Source organism: Neopsephotus bourkii, unplaced genomic scaffold (genome assembly GCF_033783945.1).
Source record: "Neopsephotus bourkii isolate Nb327-2 ecotype Australia unplaced genomic scaffold, CSIRO-AGI_Nbou_v1 NB_53, whole genome shotgun sequence".
Lineage (NCBI taxonomy): Eukaryota > Metazoa > Chordata > Aves > Psittaciformes > Psittacidae > Neopsephotus > Neopsephotus bourkii.
In genome coordinates this window covers 9,915,009-9,936,751 of record NW_026900570.1, presented here as the reverse complement: position 1 = coordinate 9,936,751, position 21,743 = coordinate 9,915,009, and the positions used below count along the sequence as shown (strand labels likewise).

Below are 21,743 nucleotides of genomic sequence, written 5' to 3'. Positions count from 1 at the left end.
AATTAAGTCATTGAACGATGTCTTTCAATTCTGTTTGCGTATCTACCGAATTCTGTGGGATGCTTACAGCAACAGGTGGCTTTTCCTGAAGCACAGATTGAGTGATGCTGTCACTGGACTTCTCAGAGATTCATAGCTCTCAGCAGTTTTATACTGCAATATAAAACTATTTTTACAGTGCTAACTAATTTTACCACAGCATTTAATATGCACTAACCTTACAATGCTGTAGCTTACATTTAGCTTCTCTGAATGCAAGTCCTTCCCAGAAGTGGCCAAACCAGTGAGGAGGGAGGCCAGCTGTGCAATTTGTATGAAGAGATCAGTCTTTGCATGCTAAGCAGCCACAGCCTCCCGTCCCAACTACTGCTTCAGGTTTTACTGTGAGGTGACTCACTAGCTGTTACTCTGCTTCCCTTAAGTAGGAAGGCACAGACTTTACAAAAACTGACCACAAGAACCAATTTCCTAAAAACTACAAGGCATATCCTGGAGAGCAGAAAAAGCATGCATACATGCCTGGTCCCTCTACTAGAATTCATTTCCTGAATAGAAGATGCTCCCTAGACCTGCTAGGGAAACTGAACAAGCTTTGTGGATTAAACACAATGACCTATTGAGGTAAGCTTACTTTTTAAAAAAGATTAAAAATATTTTTAATACTAGAGACTCATACAGCTTAATTAAACTTTTCAAGAAATGCTTCAGTTCTGTCAAACATCTACAGAACTAAACATTTAATTAGAGTAACTTTAAGAAATAAAAAGCAGTTTCTTCATAACATCAAGTGAAGTATGTTTTCATGAGCAGAAACGTTAGGTCCAGAGCTGGGAATTCCTTGAGCCTTCACAGCTGAGGCGATGGCCATTAAAAAGTCAGTTTCAGTCAGGTAACAGAAGAAAGATCATGTAACTAAAGCTTGCAATTGAGAACTCCCATAAACTACAGAATTACTGAAGTGTGTAGAAAGATGATATATCATGTTACAATGTTTCCTTAACGGAAATACATGAAAACATCATATCCCTGGTGTTTAAGAGAACAATTAGTAGTTACTAATGCCAAATTGCATGCAAACCAAACATCATTCACAATACTAAGTAACCCAGAACATCATATTTCTTATCTCTATCTTATGAAAGATGTTATCTGGCTTACACTGCCTGGTTAGAGATTTTCTACTACATATCAAGTTCTCACCAGTGAATTCAGAAGATTGGAGAGACTTAGAGCCATCAGTGTGATTTAGTATTTGATGCACCAGGCCCAAAGATGTTTCACTTTCTGAAAAGAAGTTCAAGATTGATTTTACTTAAACATGGCATTATTAGACACTATGAGAACATGAATCATCACACCCCTGATTATTACTAAAATAGCCTTATATTTCAGTCTGACAGAACTTAAGTGTGAAATTCCTAACATGGGAACACTAGACTCAGAAATTAGAAACTAGATGTAAGATCTATATATGTACTCCCTACTTGGTAGTAGAAGATAACCAGACAAAAATAATTACTGAGGAATTTTACTACCCATTGAATGAAAGCTAGAAATACTTGCTATGTATTTATATTTGTCTGCTCATCATTCTTAGTGCAGGTTTCCACAAAGATGTCACAGGCCAGTTGGGGTACGCAGTTTACTCCACAGTTATAAATATGACCATCCTTCCATGGGATGCAAAGTGTAACAGTTTACACAAGCCCAAGGATCCAGAACTGTGGAGCAAAGTATTACCCCAACTGGGTTGAAGTCGAGTAAGAAAATCTAGTATAAAACTGTGAAATCTCAAAGCCAAGTAAGCGTTGACTCTTCCACCACCCTCAGCCCAGTCACATTTCCCAGACAAAAGAAGCGTTTCCTTTTAAAATGTCCTCCTTCAACTAAACCTAGGGTAGGCTATCAACATCTGTTACTCCCAAGGCCGCTGCTTCTTCAACTAGGATCTCAACATCTCAGCCACAGATGGGCCAAGAATGTTAAGTTCCAATGATAACTGAAGATGGTCACTACAAATGTCAGTAATTTTCATGACCAAGTTTATCCTGCAATGTAAAAACCAGCATTTGGAAAAGGGAATACAGTAAAACAGACAGCAGTGTTGAGACTATTACAGATACAAGGGTTGAATAAAAAGATCTAACACTGCCACAAAGAGTGAGGAGCTTTCTCCTGCTTCTTTCCAGGAAGGGATGCCTGAGGACCGGTGTCAGGTATTCTTAATGACAGCTCAAAAAAACCCCAATACAGGTCCAGCAACGAACATTGCAAATTTGGAGATGGAAATGCTAAACGTACATTTGCAAAAAGGAAGCATAGTTCACCAGCCTGACAGACCCCCAAGTGTGCAAACTTACTTTTTTAAAAGCAGATTAAGAGATGCAAAAAAACCATCCAAGTTTACTTGGAAAAATGCTATTCCCATCTTATTCCCCATTGAAAAAGTTGCTGAATAGCAAAATACAACTTAAGAGTACATCATCTACATTTCCAGTTTACAAGAAAATGCAAAGTAAGCTACTCCGTATTCTTTAATTATATTCTGGATGCCCACAGGGTATTATGTACAGTAAGGTGTACAATCACAAATATCTTCAAGATTTTTCCGTAAGTCTTCTGCTATAATACTTAAGCTTCTTCTCAAGGAAAGAATAACAAATTTAGTAAGCAGAATGTAGTTAACAGCTAGTGTCTTCAATCTTGACAGTTTGCAGAGTTTCAAGTGACCTGGCTTCTGGCTGAAGGCAGAAAAGAAGAGAATGCAAGACAGTTGCTTGGTCTTACTGTGGAGCCTGGGAACCAGTGCTCAAATCCTTCACTTGACTAGCATCTCTGGAGAGCCTCCTAAACACAAGGCTGCAACAGAATTATACATGCTGTGCAGTTTTATATGCCTCAAACTTTTGATTACTAAATGCAAGTATCCAAAAATATGGATGTAATGCATCTAACATCAAGTCTCCAGCAGAAAGGAACTTCATGCCTGTACTGGCCATGCATAATAGACTTGAAAAGCAAGGTTTTCCACAGCACTTTTTGCATGTCACAGCAGCATGTTGTCTGCATCATTCAAGATTGAAAAAGCTCAAGACTTCTATAGACTTAATATGGAAAGAGACAAAACTTATCATCATGTGATGATGCAAAATAAACACAGCAACATGACCACCTCTGCTGGCTGCTACAGAATCTCAGTATGAGCTTCATTTTAAATGTAAGCAACATGATTTGACCACAACTCACAGAAGCAGTGAGAAGATAAAAGCATTTTTTAAAAAGGGAGATGTGTTAATAACTACTTTCTGGTAAAAAGACCTACTGCTACTTCAAAACCCTAAAGGGCAAAGAGAAGCTAACCTAAAAATCCACACCTACAAACTCCTTTAAAGACAACTAAGAAAAAGGAACAGGGACACTCTGTAGGGCTGTAAATCTGCAGTAGTGACTATCAGAAAAACCTCAGTACATGTTAGACACCTGATGTTCTTTACAGTATTTGCTACAAACAGCAAGATGACATTACTCAGCTGCTGCAGCTCCAAACACATGCACTTTTGAAGAAATCAAACTCAATACGTATGAAACAAACACACTTACAATCTGTGTCGACAATGTATCTTACAGAATCCTTTAAGAAACTGAAAGAACACTAGAAAACAAAACAGCACCAAGATGCTCCTTTCAAACACCTAAACAGACAATCATCATTACACCATATATATACATACTCATATACACATACTTATACACACCTCCAATGCCACAAGAATCCCAATTAAGATTACATATAATTATGCAGGTACAATCTACCTGGTTATGTCAACAACAAATGGTAATTAGTGGTAACTAATTTGAAATCTATGTATTCAGACATATTTGCACCTATATATGAAACTAAACTGCATGATATTTAAATCTGAAAAAGCTTGGAATACTAATTTAAATAAACCATCTGCATAGAATTCCAAGCACAAGCGAATGTAATATGCTAGGTAATTACACCTATGTATTACCCTTGCCACAGGCTTCAAAATACAATCACACAGTTAAAACCCTGCACAGAACTCATCACCATAAATAATAATTGTGTGAGGAAGATAAATATCTTAATCACCTATTTTAGGAAAAAAGACTCTATAGGGGATGTGTGTGTTTGTTTACACACAAAGACATCAGCCAATTTTTCAAGTCTGTGATTTTCAGGTATCAGGTATTGCTCATTAATACTTTATAGTGCATATGTAATCTACTCATCTCATTAGTTTTGTTTTCAGAGTAGTAACATTACTCTACCATCTACCACAGTTCAGACTGGTCACTTGACAGAGGCTACCCTCACTCAGTTCTGAGCTTGGTTTACCAATCTGAAACACCAGAGGGGCAAAATTTAAATGCTGTACTTAGATCAGAAACTAGAATAACCTTCAGTTTTAGCCCTAATACATTTCCAGCAAGAGCCATAGAAGAGAAAAGAATTGGGGATGAGGATAAGGACCTATTGTAAGACAGCATGGAGAGAAAGCATGAAATAAAGCAGCAGAACAAACCTGCCCACTAAGTCTAAAAATGCAAAGATCCCAGCAGGTGGTGCAGGGAGAGAAGGTGCAAGATATACTGGAAAACAGGACTGAAGTCATTTGATACCAGAGTAACACTCTTTGGTTGAGCAAATCTCCGAAACACCCACCCCCACTCCAACATTACCTAGGTTTTCAAAGCCACAATTCAAAATGGCAGGCAAAACATGATTCTATAGAGTCCTTACAAAGTGGCGTCAAACTTTTCAAGTTATTTCTTTGTAAGAAAGTAATTTTACTTTCTATAGAAAAGATAGCATTCAGTGTATCATCTGATCAAATTCAGAATATTTAAATTTACATCTAGCTATGTAAATACCAGTCTTCCAGTGTGAATAATCCAATATAAGAGCGACGCTATCCACTAGTATTCCAATTAAAAAACAATTAAGACCACATCGAGTTTACTCAATAGTCAGGTCCTCAACTGTGTAGCTCAGGTTCTACAAAATGTAATCTGATATTTGCTGACAAGATGTAGACGTGATTAGCCTGTTTTGTCAAGCATGGGTAGATGCATCAGTGGGTGTGGGCTGGGTATTTTTCCGATGGGAAATGGCATTTAATTCCAGGTAAATTCAAATAAAAATTCGTAACATGATGGGACTTTAAATGCAAACATTTTAAATAAATATTTCACACCACCACCACACCTTGTACTATAAAAAAATTTGGAACGTACTATTTACATCAACGTTTAAATCAATGTATTTTTAATGTTAAAAATTCAGATCTTCAAAGTCAACTTAAAACCTACACACAATACTGGTTTCCAAACCTTCATATTTCTAAAATAATAATTACACACAAAGCTAGCATGTGCATAAATCTGAAATGCAGTACACTACTGCTAGCAGTAAACACAAATAAACATTCTATGTAGCAAATAAAGAGATAAAAGTGAAGATGGGCTGTTATCATCAAAACAGAGCGCAATGTAGAGAATGGGTGACCTAATGGGACTCTGCATTTTCTGAGCCAAGTTTAAAATTTCTAGAAGCAAGTTTGTCAAAACGAACATACCAAAATGTGCTGAACCACTGCTACTTTTACTTTGTATAGAGGTACTGCATGTCTGGGTCCCGGGTTGTGCTGTGCCTGTTCGATTTATACCCCTGTATGATTTCTTACAGGAGAGTTCATCATTGTCACTGTCATGTAGGGATGGTGTCCGAGGCCTAAAATGCCGCCATCTACATGATTTGATATTGACTAGTATTTGACTGAGGTCTTTTGAGAAAGATTTGTCCGAGGTATTTGTTTCTGAGGTATTGGCAAATTGACTGATTGAAGAGTGTTGTGATGAGGAAAACATTTCCAAATCCAGCTGATGAAATGTATTATCATAGTCCGAATGCGCTCTGTCTAGCAGCACCCTAAAACCAGGAAAACAATGCAGAATTATACAGTGGCAAGAAAATACAAAGCAAGTCACCACTTTGCCATGTGTACTTGCAGATGACAAACAATAGAAGAAACTACAGAAAACTGTTTCAGAACAAGTACCCCAACCAGACACAATGCATGACAATGTATTATTTTACAGTTAGTAGAACGTTTAGGTTTCTCTTCACACGTATATTATAGCTTTTACTGTCTGAGCAGCTGATGTACATTATCATGTATATATTGAGACACTGCAAGAACACATATGTTCTTAAAAAAAGTCAGGCGGGAAGATAAGAGTTCCACAATGCAAAGAGAAAAACAAAAACCAGAATAAACGATAAACTGTTTAAGTAATTTCAGTTCAAAAGCCTTACTCCCACATACACCAAATATACCTACAACCATCCCAGCGCAGTGGGGTTGTCATACATTTAGTTTCCAAATCCCCCTGTAAAACCCTATTAAGGACTTCCAGGTCCCATTCTGATTTTGCTGACATGCCAGACTTGCTAATATGTGAAGAACTGCTAAACATTAATCTGAAAGCCAAACTGCATCCTTTAAAAAAAAAAATATTAAAATTTAATATAAATGTACCATTTTTTTAAAAACATCATACAATATTTAAGAAATGGTACTTATACACTGAACAATTTATAAACTATTTTCAGTGATGATGCCCAGAAGCAAAATATCTGAAGGAAGTCCTTAATTCTTTGGTATTTTTGACAATATTTGAAATTTGACAGTTATTGTCACTTTTAAGTATTCCTCCCAAAATTCTCCTCTACAGCTATCAAATTGTCAAATAAGGTCAAAAGTCAATTTTAGAAAAATGTGAGGTTTTCTATTTTTAAACACTACTATTTGAAGACAACTATGCAAATAATTTAAATACAAAGTGCCAATCAAAACTGAAAATATACATGTATTTTCACTTCAAAACTTGAGGAGCGCTAGCAATTAAAAACCCTAGAACCATTTAATTAAACAGGATTAAAGCAGTTTCCACTACCACAAAATAAAAATGGAGACATGATCAAGCTAAGGAATCTTGTATCAAATGGTAGCATTTAAAAAGTTGATTTCTCTGATGTCTCCTTTCTTGAGAGATTTTTTTTTTAAACTTTGCTCTTTATGTCTGATTTTTATATATATTTTTTTTAAGCAGCAATAATGTAGCACTTACCTTCCACCACGGCCGACCCGTCTTCGTGCAAACCCAATACACCTCTGGGGTACAGTGAGGGCGGTTAAGCAGTATCTGTAACGCACATCTCCTAATCTTCCCTCTTTAGGGCTACTCCACGGCCAGTTGCCAGGTTGGTCTAAATGAGGCTTAAAATAATTTGAACCAATTAAACACAAGGTATTTTCCCCACAATGATGCTTTGTCTTATGATACATAAGGAATTTCTACTTACAGCATAGTACTGACAGCCTGCTTTCCGACGGAATGCGAAAGGACCATCAGGATCATTTTCTTCCTCAGCCTCCGAAGAACCAGACAAAACCTTTAAAGAGAGGATGGAGTGTGTATGTATACTAGTAAACTGATAACTTTTACTCCTATTCTGACCTTAAGAATAGCACAGAATTCTAGAGGTCCTACCTGGGAGAGAGGTTCTTCATCTGAGCTAGGAAAATCATATTGATTCAAATCTTTAGCATTAAAGACTGGCAGTGCAGGACTTGTCTGTTGAGGAGTAGCAGCAGCAGATGAAGGTAAGACTTTTGGCTTCTTCTCATACTTTCTTTTGGGTCTAATAACATCAGTTTTATCTTGCTGCAAGAAAAAAAAAGGCATAAAGTTACACACACAAGCAAATAAGATTAAAACAGGAGTTTTAGAAAACTATGTATGCAGGCTAAAAAGTGAATGCATATCTCCCATCATTTTGATAGCAAAACATGCAAGTTACAGAATCACAGAATGTTTTGGGTTGGAAGGTACCTTAAAGATAAAACTAGCTCCAACCCCCCTGCCATGGGGAGGGACACCTCCCACTAGACCAGGTTTGCTCAAAGCCCCGTCCGGCCTGGCCTTAAACACTGCCAGGGATGGGGCACCCACAACTTCTCCAGCCAACACAGGCCAGTGTCTCAACACGTAATCATCACGAAACTCAGACGTTTCATGAGTATTTGTATTTTGTTCCCAGTAATTGAAATGTTTGACAAGGTGAAATCAAGAACTGTGTGCTCAATCCATGTTAGATAAAACACTAACTGTTAAGATAACAGTACTACTTTGAAGTATATGAAAATATATATAATGATCTCCATGAGGCACCATTTTTATTCTCTAACGTTTTAAATTACTAGGTATTTCTGCAGTGTCAAGGAATCACTAACTATCAAACAATGCTTTAAAGACAAAAAATAGAAGTTAGACTTCTCTTTCCCCATACTATGCAAAGTCAAGTTTAAGTGCATTTCCCAAGTTTCCACAAAACAGATTTCTTTCAATATGCAAGACACTGCATTGACCCAACATCACTAACAGACAAGTACGCTCCAGCCACCTCAGTCACAATGCTCTGGTATCAATGTAAGTATTCACTGATTCAAGCCACCATGTCAGATACAGAACAGCTTTTGGACATTCTCCAGTTACAGTTTGATTTTTAAACAAAGACTTCTTATACCTCAGCATTTCTCCAGTGTTACCTGACCTATTTAATATGCTCAGCTGTTGGCACTGTAGCTATGCTTTGTATGACACAAAATTAAAGCCTGCAGGAAAAAAAAGTGCTGGTCAGCTATCTAAATTACGTAGGATTATTTGATTCTTTACTTAAATAGAAAACCAAACAAAAGAAATACAGCACACTGGGAATATCAGTGGATCACAACAAACCAACCAACCAGAAAACTTCCACAATATAACCCTCTAGATTAAAGTAACTGCATAATTTAGGACAAGATACGCGTTTTATCTTACTAGTCCTATCTTTGCCCAGTATTTGGGTAATACATACGGTTCTATTCAGGATAGCCTAACTTTATGGACAGCATTAAACACTCCTATCACCCAGAATAAGAATACAATTGCATGTACCCTTTTGTTTGTAGTTGGTCTATACTTCCTTTAATTCTGCCTGTAGTTTGTACATTATCCTCGTAACTCCAACAGAACAAAGCATTTTATTCTGATTGCAGCTTTGCTAATCTATTTCCAATCTCAAGAATCTTTCCCCTCCTCCTGTCCTAAAAATGTTGTATGTTGTGTGGTAACAGTACAAACTAGAAACTTGGTTACTGACATTACTCACTTTAACTTTATATTCTTTCAGTTCCATAGCTTCTTGGTGTTTAAAAGGACTGCTGTTAGTCACAGGAATGATGGGAATAGCATAGGTAGGTTTGATCACCTGCCGCTGTGCCATGACCTCAGACATGATCTCTCCACTGTAGTCACCCAAATTATACCTGAAATTAGAAATATTTTTTATTTGTTGGAATATTTACAATATATGTCTGCTAAAGAAGTGCACAACAGAGAATACAGACTAATACTTGCAGCCTGGGGTAAAGGGACATCCAAGACAACAGTAAGTACTAAGTATTACTGCAGAAAACAGGACTACTAACATGGAAACTTCACTGCAATAACTATGCTGACAAATAAATAAAACCGGTAACTCCCTGTAAAGCCTGTAAAACACCACTAAAATACAATGCTGTAAAGGAGAGAAGCAGAAACCCAAAAGAACAGGAAAGGGTTTCCAAATCCCCTTAACTTGGGGACAGTACCATTCAAAACATACATTTATCACCCAGAAGGTTTTATACAGTGACGCAGAGTGCCTTATTTGTGAGTCCTCTCTCTTTTGTATTATGGAATATTTTCACAACAAGCAGACCCATGAAGCATACTGCGTTTCAAGTCCTGCGAAAGTGCTGAGTTGAAGTGCAGTTTTCCATTCTGAGGGGGGCATAAGAGTCTTTCCTCTATTCAACAGCTTCTGTTCTTGAAAAAGCTATTGGAAAATCTTTGAGATTCTCCCCTATTTCTAATAAAAATAGTCACTGCTTGAAGAAATTGCCCCACAGAGGCATTCAACTTGTCTCCTTCAGAAGACAGTCTAAATGAGTTTTAGAACTTTAAGATACTGACTCAAAACATTTGTTTTCAAACATGGATACTTCAGCCACAGAAGTCTATTCAGATTCTAAGTATCAACCTGAAGAACAACTATACATTGCAAATGTGATCCCCACTTGACCAGGAAAGTGACAACTGACAGAGCATTTGGTCTTCAGCACAGCTGACAAACAAGATGTCAAGAGAAGCACTAGCTGGAGATGAGTCACAGAACAACATTTTATACTCTACTGAACTGTATATTTGTTTTCTTCAAGAGGGTATTAAATCAAGCTATACTAAAAAAGAATGGGGATAAGGAAGAAACAGAAGAATGGTTAATGACTGGAAACAACCTTAAAATTCGCTGGGATTTCCTTAATCTACTTATTTAACACAAACTTGCAAAGAATTTACCTGAAATAAAGATCTCTCTTCCTGTATAACAGGCTATATAAAATCACAGAATAGTTAGGGTTGGAAAGGACCTTAAGATCATCAAGTTCCAACGCCCCTGCCGTGGGCAAGGACACCTCGCTCTAAACCGTATCACCCAAGGCCTCGTCCAACCTGGCCTTGAACACTGCCAGGGATGGAGCATTCACAGCCTCCTTGGGCAACCTATTCCAGTGCCTCACCACCCTATGAATACATGTACACATGTAACGAAACAATGCAGATGTGTATGTTGGGTTACTTTGCCATAATAAGCACCTTCCTAATGTTTGGTTCCCCCCTACCATATATGAAAATATGCTTTTCCTGTAAATGTGAAAGAGCCTAAATACTTCTAAAAACCCCTCACTGTTATAAGCATTTGTGGGAATCAAAATACAAAGTAGTTCTTGAAGCTTTCTGCAGCAAATTTTCAACAAGATTACCTTTTTTCCATGATTTCTAGTGTCAAATGCAGCAACTCTCTCTTGCTTTTTTCCCTCCTCTTTATCATCTCCAGGATGGTTACTGCACGACTCAGATCTCGACGCAGCTTAAGCATCTTCTCATAAGACGCTTCATCATTTTTTCGATTCTGTAAATACATAGTGTATACGTTTCCACATCATTTAAATGATATAACAATTAAAGTTCTAAATATTTATATATTTAAAACCCCACATAAAAAAAAAGCATGTGCCCATTATCAATGAGCTACAGCCTACCAATGCTGAAAGTAGATTTAGCAGATCTAGTGAAAAAATGCGTATAAACTTTCGTTCAACAGCTGTCCTAAAATAATTTCTTTTACGCTTTTACACTTGCAAATTAAAACAAAAGAACATCCCAACTTTTACTGCTTTATACTACATAGCAGGATTGTTTTTTTATATAAGCAACTTTCTGAGAGAGAGGAAAGGAGGAGAAAGCAAGCAGAAAGAGGAACAGATTTACTTACTTTTCGTGTCTGCATCTTTTCTGTTCGTCTTCTAAAAGCAACATAAGGGTCATTTGTGCTGGAACCATCACGCTTCTCTTGTTTCACTGCTGGTATAAGAGAGGGACCTCGACAATTCTTCCTCTTTTTAATCCAGTATTCATAGACTTCTCTGATCAATTCATCATCTTCTTTCAGTAACAGTTTGGCCTCTTGCAGGCTGACTGGCTAAATGTAAAGCCCAGCATGTCACTTTCATATAGCAATATACAGAGTGCATATTTAAAATTCTTCATATTCAAAGTACCACTGTACCTGCTGACCACTGCCCTTTTCTAGTCTGTCTATCATCTCCTCAAACTGCAAAGCAGAGATGTCCATTCTTTTCTTCAACTTGTTCACAAAGATCTCATCTTCTGAATCCAAGTCATAATCCGGCTGCTCAGCATCCAAACTAAAAGCTAAACACCACAGTGAAAGTTAGTTTTACTATAGAAATGTTTTGTCCTAATAGCAATATCAAAGTATACACCAGATTATTCTGAAGACAAGCCCACAATTATTTGAATGTTGTCGTAATGCTACTTTGAAGCTATACCTAGTTTTTTCTCAAAAAAAAAAAAATAAAATAAAAAAATGCACACCATTAAAAATCAGGAGTAAAGGCTTTTTGACTATATAATGTTAACTAACGAAAGCTTACTACTGGTCAAACCTCATTGCTTTCAGTAAGAAACTTTTAGATTGGTCTCAGTATTTTCAATGCTGTGTTTACACAGTATTATCAAAACTTAAGACTTCAGCCCAAACACACTTCAAAGGTACAATAAATACGCTGTAGATACAGTGCAGCTGAAAAAAAAAATAAAATCACCATTTCAGCTGCTAGACCACTAGACACAAAAAAGAATGAAAATCTGTAACCTTAACATCAGCACGGAAGACTACTAATATTAGTCTCTTCATTTTCTTCAGAGCACAGCAACATGCTCTAATCTACCTGATATGGTGGAAGGTACCCCTGCTCACTGCAGGGGGGTCAGACCAGATGACCTTTAAAGGTCCCTTTCAACCCAAACTTTTTCACAATTCTAATACTTTAAGCTATCACTGATGCTCAGACTGATATAGAAGTCTAACCTTTAACCAAAGTTAATAAGGCATGAGGTCTGTTTAAATGACAGATACTATATTTTAAATTCTACAAATTACACTGCAAAACAGAATTCTGCAACAGATTACATTTTTAAATGTTTTCAAAAGGTATGTGAAGTAACGCGGTGCTCACATTCAGGGTCTCATCCATACAGAATAGCTGGTATCTCCCAACAAAAACAAAACCCAGGCACATCTGCAAGTCATCAGTGGTATCAAAACCCACCTACTTTTAGATGTAGAATACTTCCATCCAGGCAGAGGCAAATGCTACTACTGCTGCCATTTCTGCTTGGCTTCCCAATCCACTTTATTGTCATTATATCCGGGTTAAGCTTCAGGGAACAAGTCCTCTGTTTCTTAACTATGTATTATATGTTCTCCTCTTCAAGCAGATTTTTGTCTGCCCTTGCTAACTAGCCTAAATTTCTCTGCAAGCTGTAACTACTAAGTACTATTACAGAGGGCAGAAACAGGCCTTTGAGATTGTGAATTGTGAAGTATTAACATAAAGAATCAAGAAGTGTATCTGTTTATCTCTTGATCAAGAACTAAATGTACCTTTTCAACAAGTATGTTGTTCCTTTACATGCTGGGAAAAATAACTTCTCAGAAGTGAGTTGATGTGAGCTCAACAGACGTTTAAGACTCACCTCTTGAAATACTGCTAGCAAGATAAAGTTCTGGATGTAGATTTCAATGAATAAATTAATTCACTTACGCTGTATGTGAATCAGCTGCTTTGGCATTTTAAATTCTCCAGGATATATAGATTCATAGTATGCAATATTACTTTCTGCTTCTGGAACTGGTATAACCATGTTATCCCTCTTCTCTCCATATACTTGTTGTGCTGAGATGGCCCGCTGGAGATGATGCTCCTATAAACAAAAGAAATCAAGATGAAAATACGAGAAAATATTTTCAGGGCACAGGCTTCTTAAAGCTGAAGGAAGTCTATTTACTTGCAAGTGCTCACATTCCAAATCCCTGAGACCAGACCTAAGAAATCGATACTGCAATCGATCTTGACCCAAAATACACTCCATAAACTGGAAGGTTTTTCCAGTAGGTGGAGCTCTCCCCCCTATACAAACATACACGACACTTCAGTTACTAAACTTAGTAAGTCAAGTTGTATGTTCTTGGCTCACATAAATCCATCTTTACATATTTCCGGAGAGACACTTATGATTGATTACATACACAGATTATAACAAGTAGCTGCAGACAGATATTTACTCTGGTATCAGTCTGTATTTTCTACAGCCATTTCACAGCCAGTGACATAAAAAAAACGGAAAGGAGGCCTGCTATCATCTATTTAGAAAAGAAACAACTATTTTTACCCAGAGAATGATTTCTAAAGACATTCTCATTTATTGCAATGCTTTCCATTATCCTCCTTTTCTCACTCCTAATCTGTCAATTTATTATTAAACTATAAGTCATGAGGGTGAAAATAACTTTCAGAAATCTGCAATTGTTTTTCAAACTCAAAAGTAAATTCCATTTATATGTTACTACAACCTGAGTAAAGATCAATCACATTATGAATTCTAGTAATTTTCTAATGCCAATATTCAAATGCATCCCTGTGGTGCTGTCATGACAGTAAGTAGTATCAGCAGAGTTACCAACAAAAACTCAATACAGCAGGATGCACGCATGTATGTAAATGGTTTACTGACAATGTAACAGTACTTTTTCCCTATTACTAAAGCTGGTTTCCTAAGTATCTAAACTGTTCCTTTCTCGGTGCCCAGTAAAGCAGTGCTGCATCAGTTGTACCAATACAGCTACCAGAGATCTGCTATAAACCACATTACTGAAATACTCAAACCAGGAACAACAGCAAAAGAGTGGCAGGGTAATCCATTTTAATACTGAAGTAAAAGGTATCAGCATTCATCTGTATCATCTTATGGTATCTTTGTCTGACATCAATCTATCCCCTCTTCAGTACAATAAAGGCAATTAACATCTTCTGTCTCAACTTAAAATAACCACAAAATAGGCTTTGTTTTAAACAGCAAAGCTAATGAAGCCTCAAACTAAAATCTGTTCCAAGGTGTAACTGCTGCAAGGATTCACAGGATTCTACTCTGTCTTTACCTTCAAACAAGCTGTAGATATTTTTTTTCACGTGTCCCATTAAGTTTCCTCATGAGACTACTGAGAACACGACATATCACACAGTCACAAGTAATAATCACTGGCCTGATTTTGATCCTCTAGCATTTGTTAAGTGCAGACACATCTGTCACCTAGGAATTCTCTCTTAGGTATGATACAAAATAATGTCTGCCTTTTAATGAAGCACTGCTGCCAGACACCTTGAATTTGTATGAACAGTCATAAATTTTCAGGATTTTGTCACAACAGCTCCAACTGTTGCGGAACCAGGAATTAAGCTTAATTTTCATATAGCGTTGTAGGATTCTATGTTAAATACATGGTAATAACCAACGGCTTTTGAATAACAGCAAAGGCTTATTATTTTTATAATAATATGAAGGATTCCTGGCACGTTTATCCCAACTTGTGTTCTGAAATACAAATAAATGTTTTGTTTCAGGGAACAGGGTTAGACACTAAATTAAGATTTCAATGTCCCTGATCCACCTCTGATACAGGAATGTTCACTGCTATTTAGTACCAGTACTCTATATTGTCTTCCTAACAGGCTTCAGTAACACGTATTTAGAGAAATCTCCACAATGCTGTGGAAACAGAAGCAGAAATCAGTTTTACCTGACTCTCATCCCAATTACAAAAATACTCACTACTTGAGCTGAGAGTTTTAGTAGTCAAGTTTTAAACAGGGGAGATTCAGGTTAGATACAAGTAAGAAGTGCTGTACTGTGAGGGTTGAGGCACTGGAACAAGCTGCCCAAGGAAGCTGTGAATGCCACATCCCTGGCAGTGTTCAATAACCTGGTCTAGTGCGAGGCACCCCTGCTCGTGGCAGGTGGTTGGAACCAGATGATCTTAAGGTCCCTTCCAACCCTAACCATTCTATGATTCCAATACCACATACCATGAAAGCAACTGGCTAAAAGTTCATCCACTGAAACAGCTAAACTAATCTGATGTTCCTGTCTCAATTCATCACAAAAGACATGCCACTAAATGGCGTATCTTTTCAAGCTGAAAAATGACAAATGAAATGACTTTTCACGTCGAGTTCGAGATCCTCAGGACAGTGAGAAGAGCGTGCAGCAAGCTCACTGCCCTGGACTTCAAGAGAGCAGACTTTGGCCTCTTCAGAAACCTGCTTAGTAGGGTTCCATGGGATATAGCCCTAGAGGGCAGGGGGGCCCAAGACTCTTGGTTGATATTCAAGGATCACCTGCTACAAGCTCAGCAGTGTTGCATCCCAACTAGAAGGAAGTGCAGCAGGAGGGCCAGGAGACCCCCTTGGATGGGTAAGGAGCTGCTGAGGAAACTTTGAGGGAAAAAAAGAGGCTTATAAAAGGCGGAAGCAAGGACAGGCGGCCTGGGAAGAATACAGGGGTGTTGTCTGGGAAGCTAGGGACGAGGTTAGGAAATTTAAGGCCCAGTTAGAATTAAACTTGGCTAGGGATGTGAAAGGTAATAGGAAGGGATTCTACAGCTATATTGCAAATAAAAGACAGCCTGGGGACAATGTGGGCCCTCTCCGGAAGGTATCAGGAGAACTGACTACCCTGGATTTGGAGAAGGCTGAGGTTCTTAATGACTTCTTTGCCTCAGTCTTCACTGGCAAAGGCTCTGACCGCACCGCCCAAGTCTTGGAAGGCAGAGGCAGAGACTGTGAGAATGAAGAGCTTAGGCCCACCGTAGGAGAGGATCTGGTTTGAGACCATCTTAAAAACCTGAACGTGCACAATTCCATGGGACCTGATGAAATCCATCCGTGGGTCCTGAAGGAGCTGGTGAATGAAATAGCTAAGCCGCTGGCCATCATATTTGAAAAATCATGGCAGTAAGGTGAAGTTCCCGATGACTGGGAAAAGGGTAGTATAATCCTCATTTTCAGGAAGGGGAAAATGGATGACCCAGGGAATTACAGACCAGTCAGTCTCACCTCTGTGCCTGGCAAAGTCTTGGAGCAGATTCTCCTGGAAGGCATGCTAAGGCACGTGAAAAACAACAAGGTGCTCGGTGACAGCCAGCATAGCTTCATTAAGGGGAAATCCTGCCTGACCACTTCAATGGCCTTCCACGATGGGGCTAAGGAACTGATGGACAGGGGCAGAGCAGTTGACGTCATTTACCTGGACTTGTGCAAAGCATTCGACACTGTCACAAACAACATCCCTGTCTCTAAATTGGAGAGATATCAATTTGATGGATGGACCACTCGGTGGATAAAGAACTGGCTGGATGGCTGCACCCAAAGAGTTGTGGTCAAAGGCTCAATGTCCAGCTGGAGATCAGTAACGAGTGGTGTCCCTCAGGGATCAGTGTTGGGAACGGACTCGTTCAACATCTTTGTTGGTGACATGGACAGTGGGATTGAGTGTGCCCTCAGCAAGCTTTCTGATGACACCAAGCTGTGTGGTTCGGTTGATACGCTGGAAGGAAGGAAGGAATGCCATCGAGAGGGACCCTGACACGCTTGTGAGGTGGGCTGATGCCAACCTTACGAAGTTTAACTATGTCAAGTGCAAGGTCCTACACCTGGGTTGGAGCAATCCCAGGCACAGCTACATGTTGGGCAAAGAAGAGATTCAGAGCAGCCCTGCGGAGAAGGACTTCAGGGTGTTGGTCAATGAGAAACTTCACATGAGCTGGCAGTGTGCGCTTGCAGCCCAGAAAGCCAACCGCATCCTGGGCTGCATCAAAAGGAGCGTGACCAGCAGGTCGAAGGAGGTCATCCTGCCCCTCTGCTCTGCTCTTGTGAGACCTCACTTGGAGTCTGTTTACAGTTGTGGTGTCCCCAACTTAAAAAAGACATGGAACTGTTGGAACAAGTCCAGAGGAGGGCCACAAGGATGATCTGGGGACTGGAGCATCTTCCATAGGAAGATAGGCTGAGAAAGTTGGGGCTGTTCAGCCTGGAGAAGAGACGGCTGCGTGGAGACCTCATAGCAGCCTTCCAGTATCTGAAGGCGGCTTAAAAGGATGCTTGTAAGGACTCTTCATTAGGGACTGTAGTGACAGGACAAGGGGTAATGGGTTAAAACCTAAATGGAGGAAGTTCAGATTGGATATAAGGAAGTTCTTTACTGTAAGGGTTGTGAGGCACTGGAACGGGTTTCCCAGGGAAGTTGTGAACACTCCATCCCTGGCAGTGCTCAAAGCCAAAGTGGACAGAGCCTTGGGTGACATGGTTTAGTGTGAGGTGTCCCTGCCCATGGCAAGGGGGACTGGAACTAGGTGATCTTAAGGTCCTTTCCAACCCTAACTATTTTATGATTCTATGATTCTAAATAAACAAAAATCAGCAGACAAGGTCACCTCCCCTTTACAACCCCATGCATCATGTTCTCACTTATTTGGATAAATCATCATCAGCAACTTTTCCCCCAAAGTCAACATCTCAGCTGGTAGCTCTGCACATCTCTCTTTCCTGATAATACATATATAATGAGGTCTGACTGGTAGCTCTGGAAGCATTCACTTTTAATCTGAAAGCACGTTGAGTATCTACTATTAACTAACCTACTACAGGTTACAGTTTCTATCCTGCAGTCGTCCTTCACTGCGATTGCACAGCTGATCACTCCCTCCCAAACGCAAAACCTCATTCACTCCTGAACACCAACACCCATTCAAAGAGAGACCTCTCAGAAAATTAACAAATCTTTTAACTTTGACTGTTCATCAATTTCCAGAGTTTCTTTAATCAGATATAGCTCCACTATACAAGAGTTTCTATAATACTGTTTTCATTCACTGCATATCACAGCAGTATCAAAAAGCATTTTTTAAAGGTCAACATGAAGCTATGCACTTAGTCCCTGCTACAGGGGAGTAACCAGGATTTCTTCTTGAAAAACTCCTATTAGTTGCTCACAAAATATTAGTATCTTCCAGGTGCTTACTGGGGTTGAATAATTTAATTATCCATATTCCTCCAGAAACTCCATTAAGATAGTTTATTTGTAACCCTTTGGCTCCTACCTTTTCCACAGGTTGTCATGGGGGGTTGGGCTGGGATTCAGTTTTTTGTGGGTTTGTTGTTTGTTTTGGGTGTTTCTTTTTTTGGGGGGGGGGCTGGGGGAGGGGTGGTGTTTATGTGGGGTTTTTTTCAGCATCACAGTTGCAGTGCCTTTTCCCATTTTCTGGAACATCATCTGCCCCTTAGAAATTCTCAAATAGCTGTGAAATTATTTCACTGTGTCTTTATATTCCTAGCATGAATTTTAGGTGGGTTAGTCAAGTTCAAAGGCTGTAATTTGTCAGAAGGAAACTCATCTAACAGCTACCACTACAAGGTGCAGTCTTGTGCACCACGTTACCACTGCCTCTTGCCAGACTGAACCTGTGATAACAGCTCAGGGAACCAAACCTACAGAAAGCCATCTCTCTCCTGCTCTCCCTGAAAACAATTAGAAACAACTAATCTTCTGACAAATTAGCTCCCTGCTGGAGCAGGTGCAGGGGGGGCAGTGGGGAAAGGAAGAGACAAAGATGATTCCCTTTTGTAGCCATTTAACTAGCTTAAGCTGCATGACTAAATTAAACCCAAAATTATTTAAAAATGAATGCCAAGAAAAAAAATAAATAGAAGTATGAAGACGGAAGAAAAGCTATGGCAGCTAAACATTTCAACTATTTCAGTATCAAATACAATCAAGGTTTCCTCTTACTACAAACACTTACAGAATATTCTTACCTTATCCTGCACTAAATTTATTTAAAGCTACTCAGAAACTTCATTCAAAACCTAAAACCCTGCTTGCTCTTCCTCCACTCAGTTAATTTTCCACCAGGTTAGCTTCCCACACTGACTCATTATGTGGTCAGGCAATCCCAGAGCCGAAGGGATGCAACAGGACCGCTCAGTCCAGAGACAATGCCTGAGGGAAAAAGCAGCTTCGTTAACACAGCCAGTAACACAAAACAGCATCGATTCATCCCACTATATTCCTGCCCACAAAAATATCTGGACAGTTAGAATTCCAACACTTATCATTTACCCTGCCAGTTGGTTAAACAAGCAAAAGCTCAACAACCACTGTCCTCCTTTAGAAATTTTCTTTAGACAGTCTACATGAAAAGCCAACCAGAAAAGCAACCCTTCTGAGTACCCAGAATGTAGCAAGGCAGGATGTACTTAGATCTAAGCAAAATTACATATAGACACCATTCTTTGTCCTGCAGTCTTCCTGTCCTGGGTTTAGCAGTAGCAGTCATTTTTCTCTTTCTTGGTAGCTGGTGCAGTGCTGTGTTTTGACTTTTGGGCTGGGAACAGGGCTGAAAAAAATGATGTTTTGGTTTGGCCAAGGACTTTGTGGGCCTCATGCTCTGCCAGGGAGGAGGGAAGCTGGGAGGAAGCAGAGACAGGACACCTGGCCCAAACTGACCAAAGAGGTATTCCATACCACAGCACATCATGCCCAGGATGTAACTGGGAGTGACCCGGAAGGGGCTAGGGTGGACTGCAGGGTTGGAGGAGGTATCGGTCAGTGCTTGGTTGGGCTGGGGGGGTGAGTTATCGGTCGGCTGGTGATGAGGTATTCTATTCTCTTCCCTTGTTATTTCCTTTATCATTACTATTATTGGTGGCAGCAGTAGTGATCTGTGTTATACCTTAGTTACTAAACTGTTCTTATCTCAACCCGTGGGAGTTGCATTCTTTCTGATTCTCCTCTCTGTCCCTCCAGGAGTAGGGGGAGTTCAAGAAGGGGGGGGGAGTGGGTGAACAAGTTGTCTGGTTGGGGTTAAACCATGACACTTCATTTCTCTTGAAGTTACCAATTTTGCCCCTTGTATTCACTCACTGCATCAGTATTGCCATGCATGCTTCAAAACACCAAAGAGCAAAAAGGTAATCTATGGCAAGCTGGCAGTAACAGACATTTAGGGAAAGCAGGAACACAGCAGAGCAGCTCTCACTGCAGCCTGAAGGAGCTGGAACTTTTGTTCAGTTCTGCTCTGGGGGCGGAAACAGCATTATAATGCAAGGACATGAGTGTAATTCTTCAACTTTACTACTTGAGTACTTGATGCTTTTCTAGCGCATTACATTTAAAAAATCTGAATGACAATAATTAGAGCATAAAGAAAGGATACTGTAATTGTGGTTCAACCCAACAACAAGCAGGCAGTCTTGGCTGCAAGAACAGACAAGCAGAAGCATAGCAACTGGAAGCTAGCAGCATTTGCCTTCTTTCATGTTTTGGTAATTCTTGGTAAGTTGTTTTTGGCAATATGACTGTTAGGTTCCCACCGTTTCTCAAAGAAAACTGACACTGCCAGAGCAACAAAGGTTCCTTCGATGAAGCATTTACTCTGCAGCACACCTTAGAGATGAAATTCAAAGCAATATAATTACAACGCAATGCATTAAGACAAAGTGACATGACCCTGTCATTAACAGCTGAACAAACCAGAATGACTGAATGCATGTTACTGTTTTAGAAAGTCAATTGGGGAAAAAAAAATATAAATCAGTGCAGTAGTAATGAGTGAAAGAAGCAATCTACTGTTTTGCAGTTTGGCTGTGTGTTTTGTCAAATAATTTACCCAAATTATTCCAGAGCTCTTAAAAGAAATAATCATTTAAGGCACACCTGCTTACAGACATGACCAAAACAGCCAATTCTTAAATCCACTATGTAGATTAGAGCAGAAATCCTCCAAATTCACAAGCCTGTGCACATCATTATCACATCTTTGCCTCCAAAATCCAGGAACTATAAAAAAAAGACACCACAGTCAATTCTGTCATTAGCACCACAGCCAGCCACTGCCCAGCTGATCTCCACAGACCTGCTGATTTACATCAGCATGACTGAGGAGAATCTTCTCCCACCTGCCCCTTGCTTGACAGAAGTGCTTTCCAAAGTTATAATCTCACAGCTCATCCTACAATGCTTAACATATCAGAACTGAAAGCAACCACCTGTTGAAACTGGTGTCCTTAAGAAGCATTAGGTTCACAATAGTTACACCAAAACAGATCACAACTGACACAGAATTGACACACAAGCATACAGACTCGCAG

At 39.3% G+C, this 21,743-nt stretch overlaps 1 protein-coding gene across 13 annotated transcripts in view; it reads right to left on the bottom strand.

Moving 5' to 3' along the window:
* EPC1 (enhancer of polycomb homolog 1) overlaps positions 1-21,743 on the bottom strand; it is a 70,026-nt gene that overhangs the window by 9,598 nt on the left and 38,685 nt on the right. For 6 of the 13 annotated variants that reach the window (XR_009725010.1, XM_061350440.1, XM_061350449.1 and 3 more), the window contains 10 exons: positions 13,305-13,464; positions 11,744-11,889; positions 11,450-11,656; positions 10,938-11,086; positions 9,245-9,401; positions 7,582-7,755; positions 7,394-7,483; positions 7,159-7,307; positions 5,604-5,956; positions 1,159-1,284 (listed from right to left, as the gene is read on the bottom strand). Coding sequence is in view for 10 of the 13 variants with exons in the window: in XM_061350393.1 (XP_061206377.1) it covers positions 1,159-1,284; positions 5,604-5,956; positions 7,159-7,307; positions 7,394-7,483; positions 7,582-7,755; positions 9,245-9,401; positions 10,938-11,086; positions 11,450-11,656; positions 11,744-11,889; positions 13,305-13,464 (1,711 nt within the window). In the remaining 3 variants the exon portion in view is untranslated. The remainder of the gene's footprint in view (positions 1-1,158; positions 1,285-5,603; positions 5,957-7,158; positions 7,308-7,393; positions 7,484-7,581; positions 7,756-9,244; positions 9,402-10,937; positions 11,087-11,449; positions 11,657-11,743; positions 11,890-13,304; positions 13,465-21,743) is intronic. The other 7 variants (XR_009725013.1, XM_061350463.1, XM_061350416.1 and 4 more) reach the window with 2 other exon arrangements.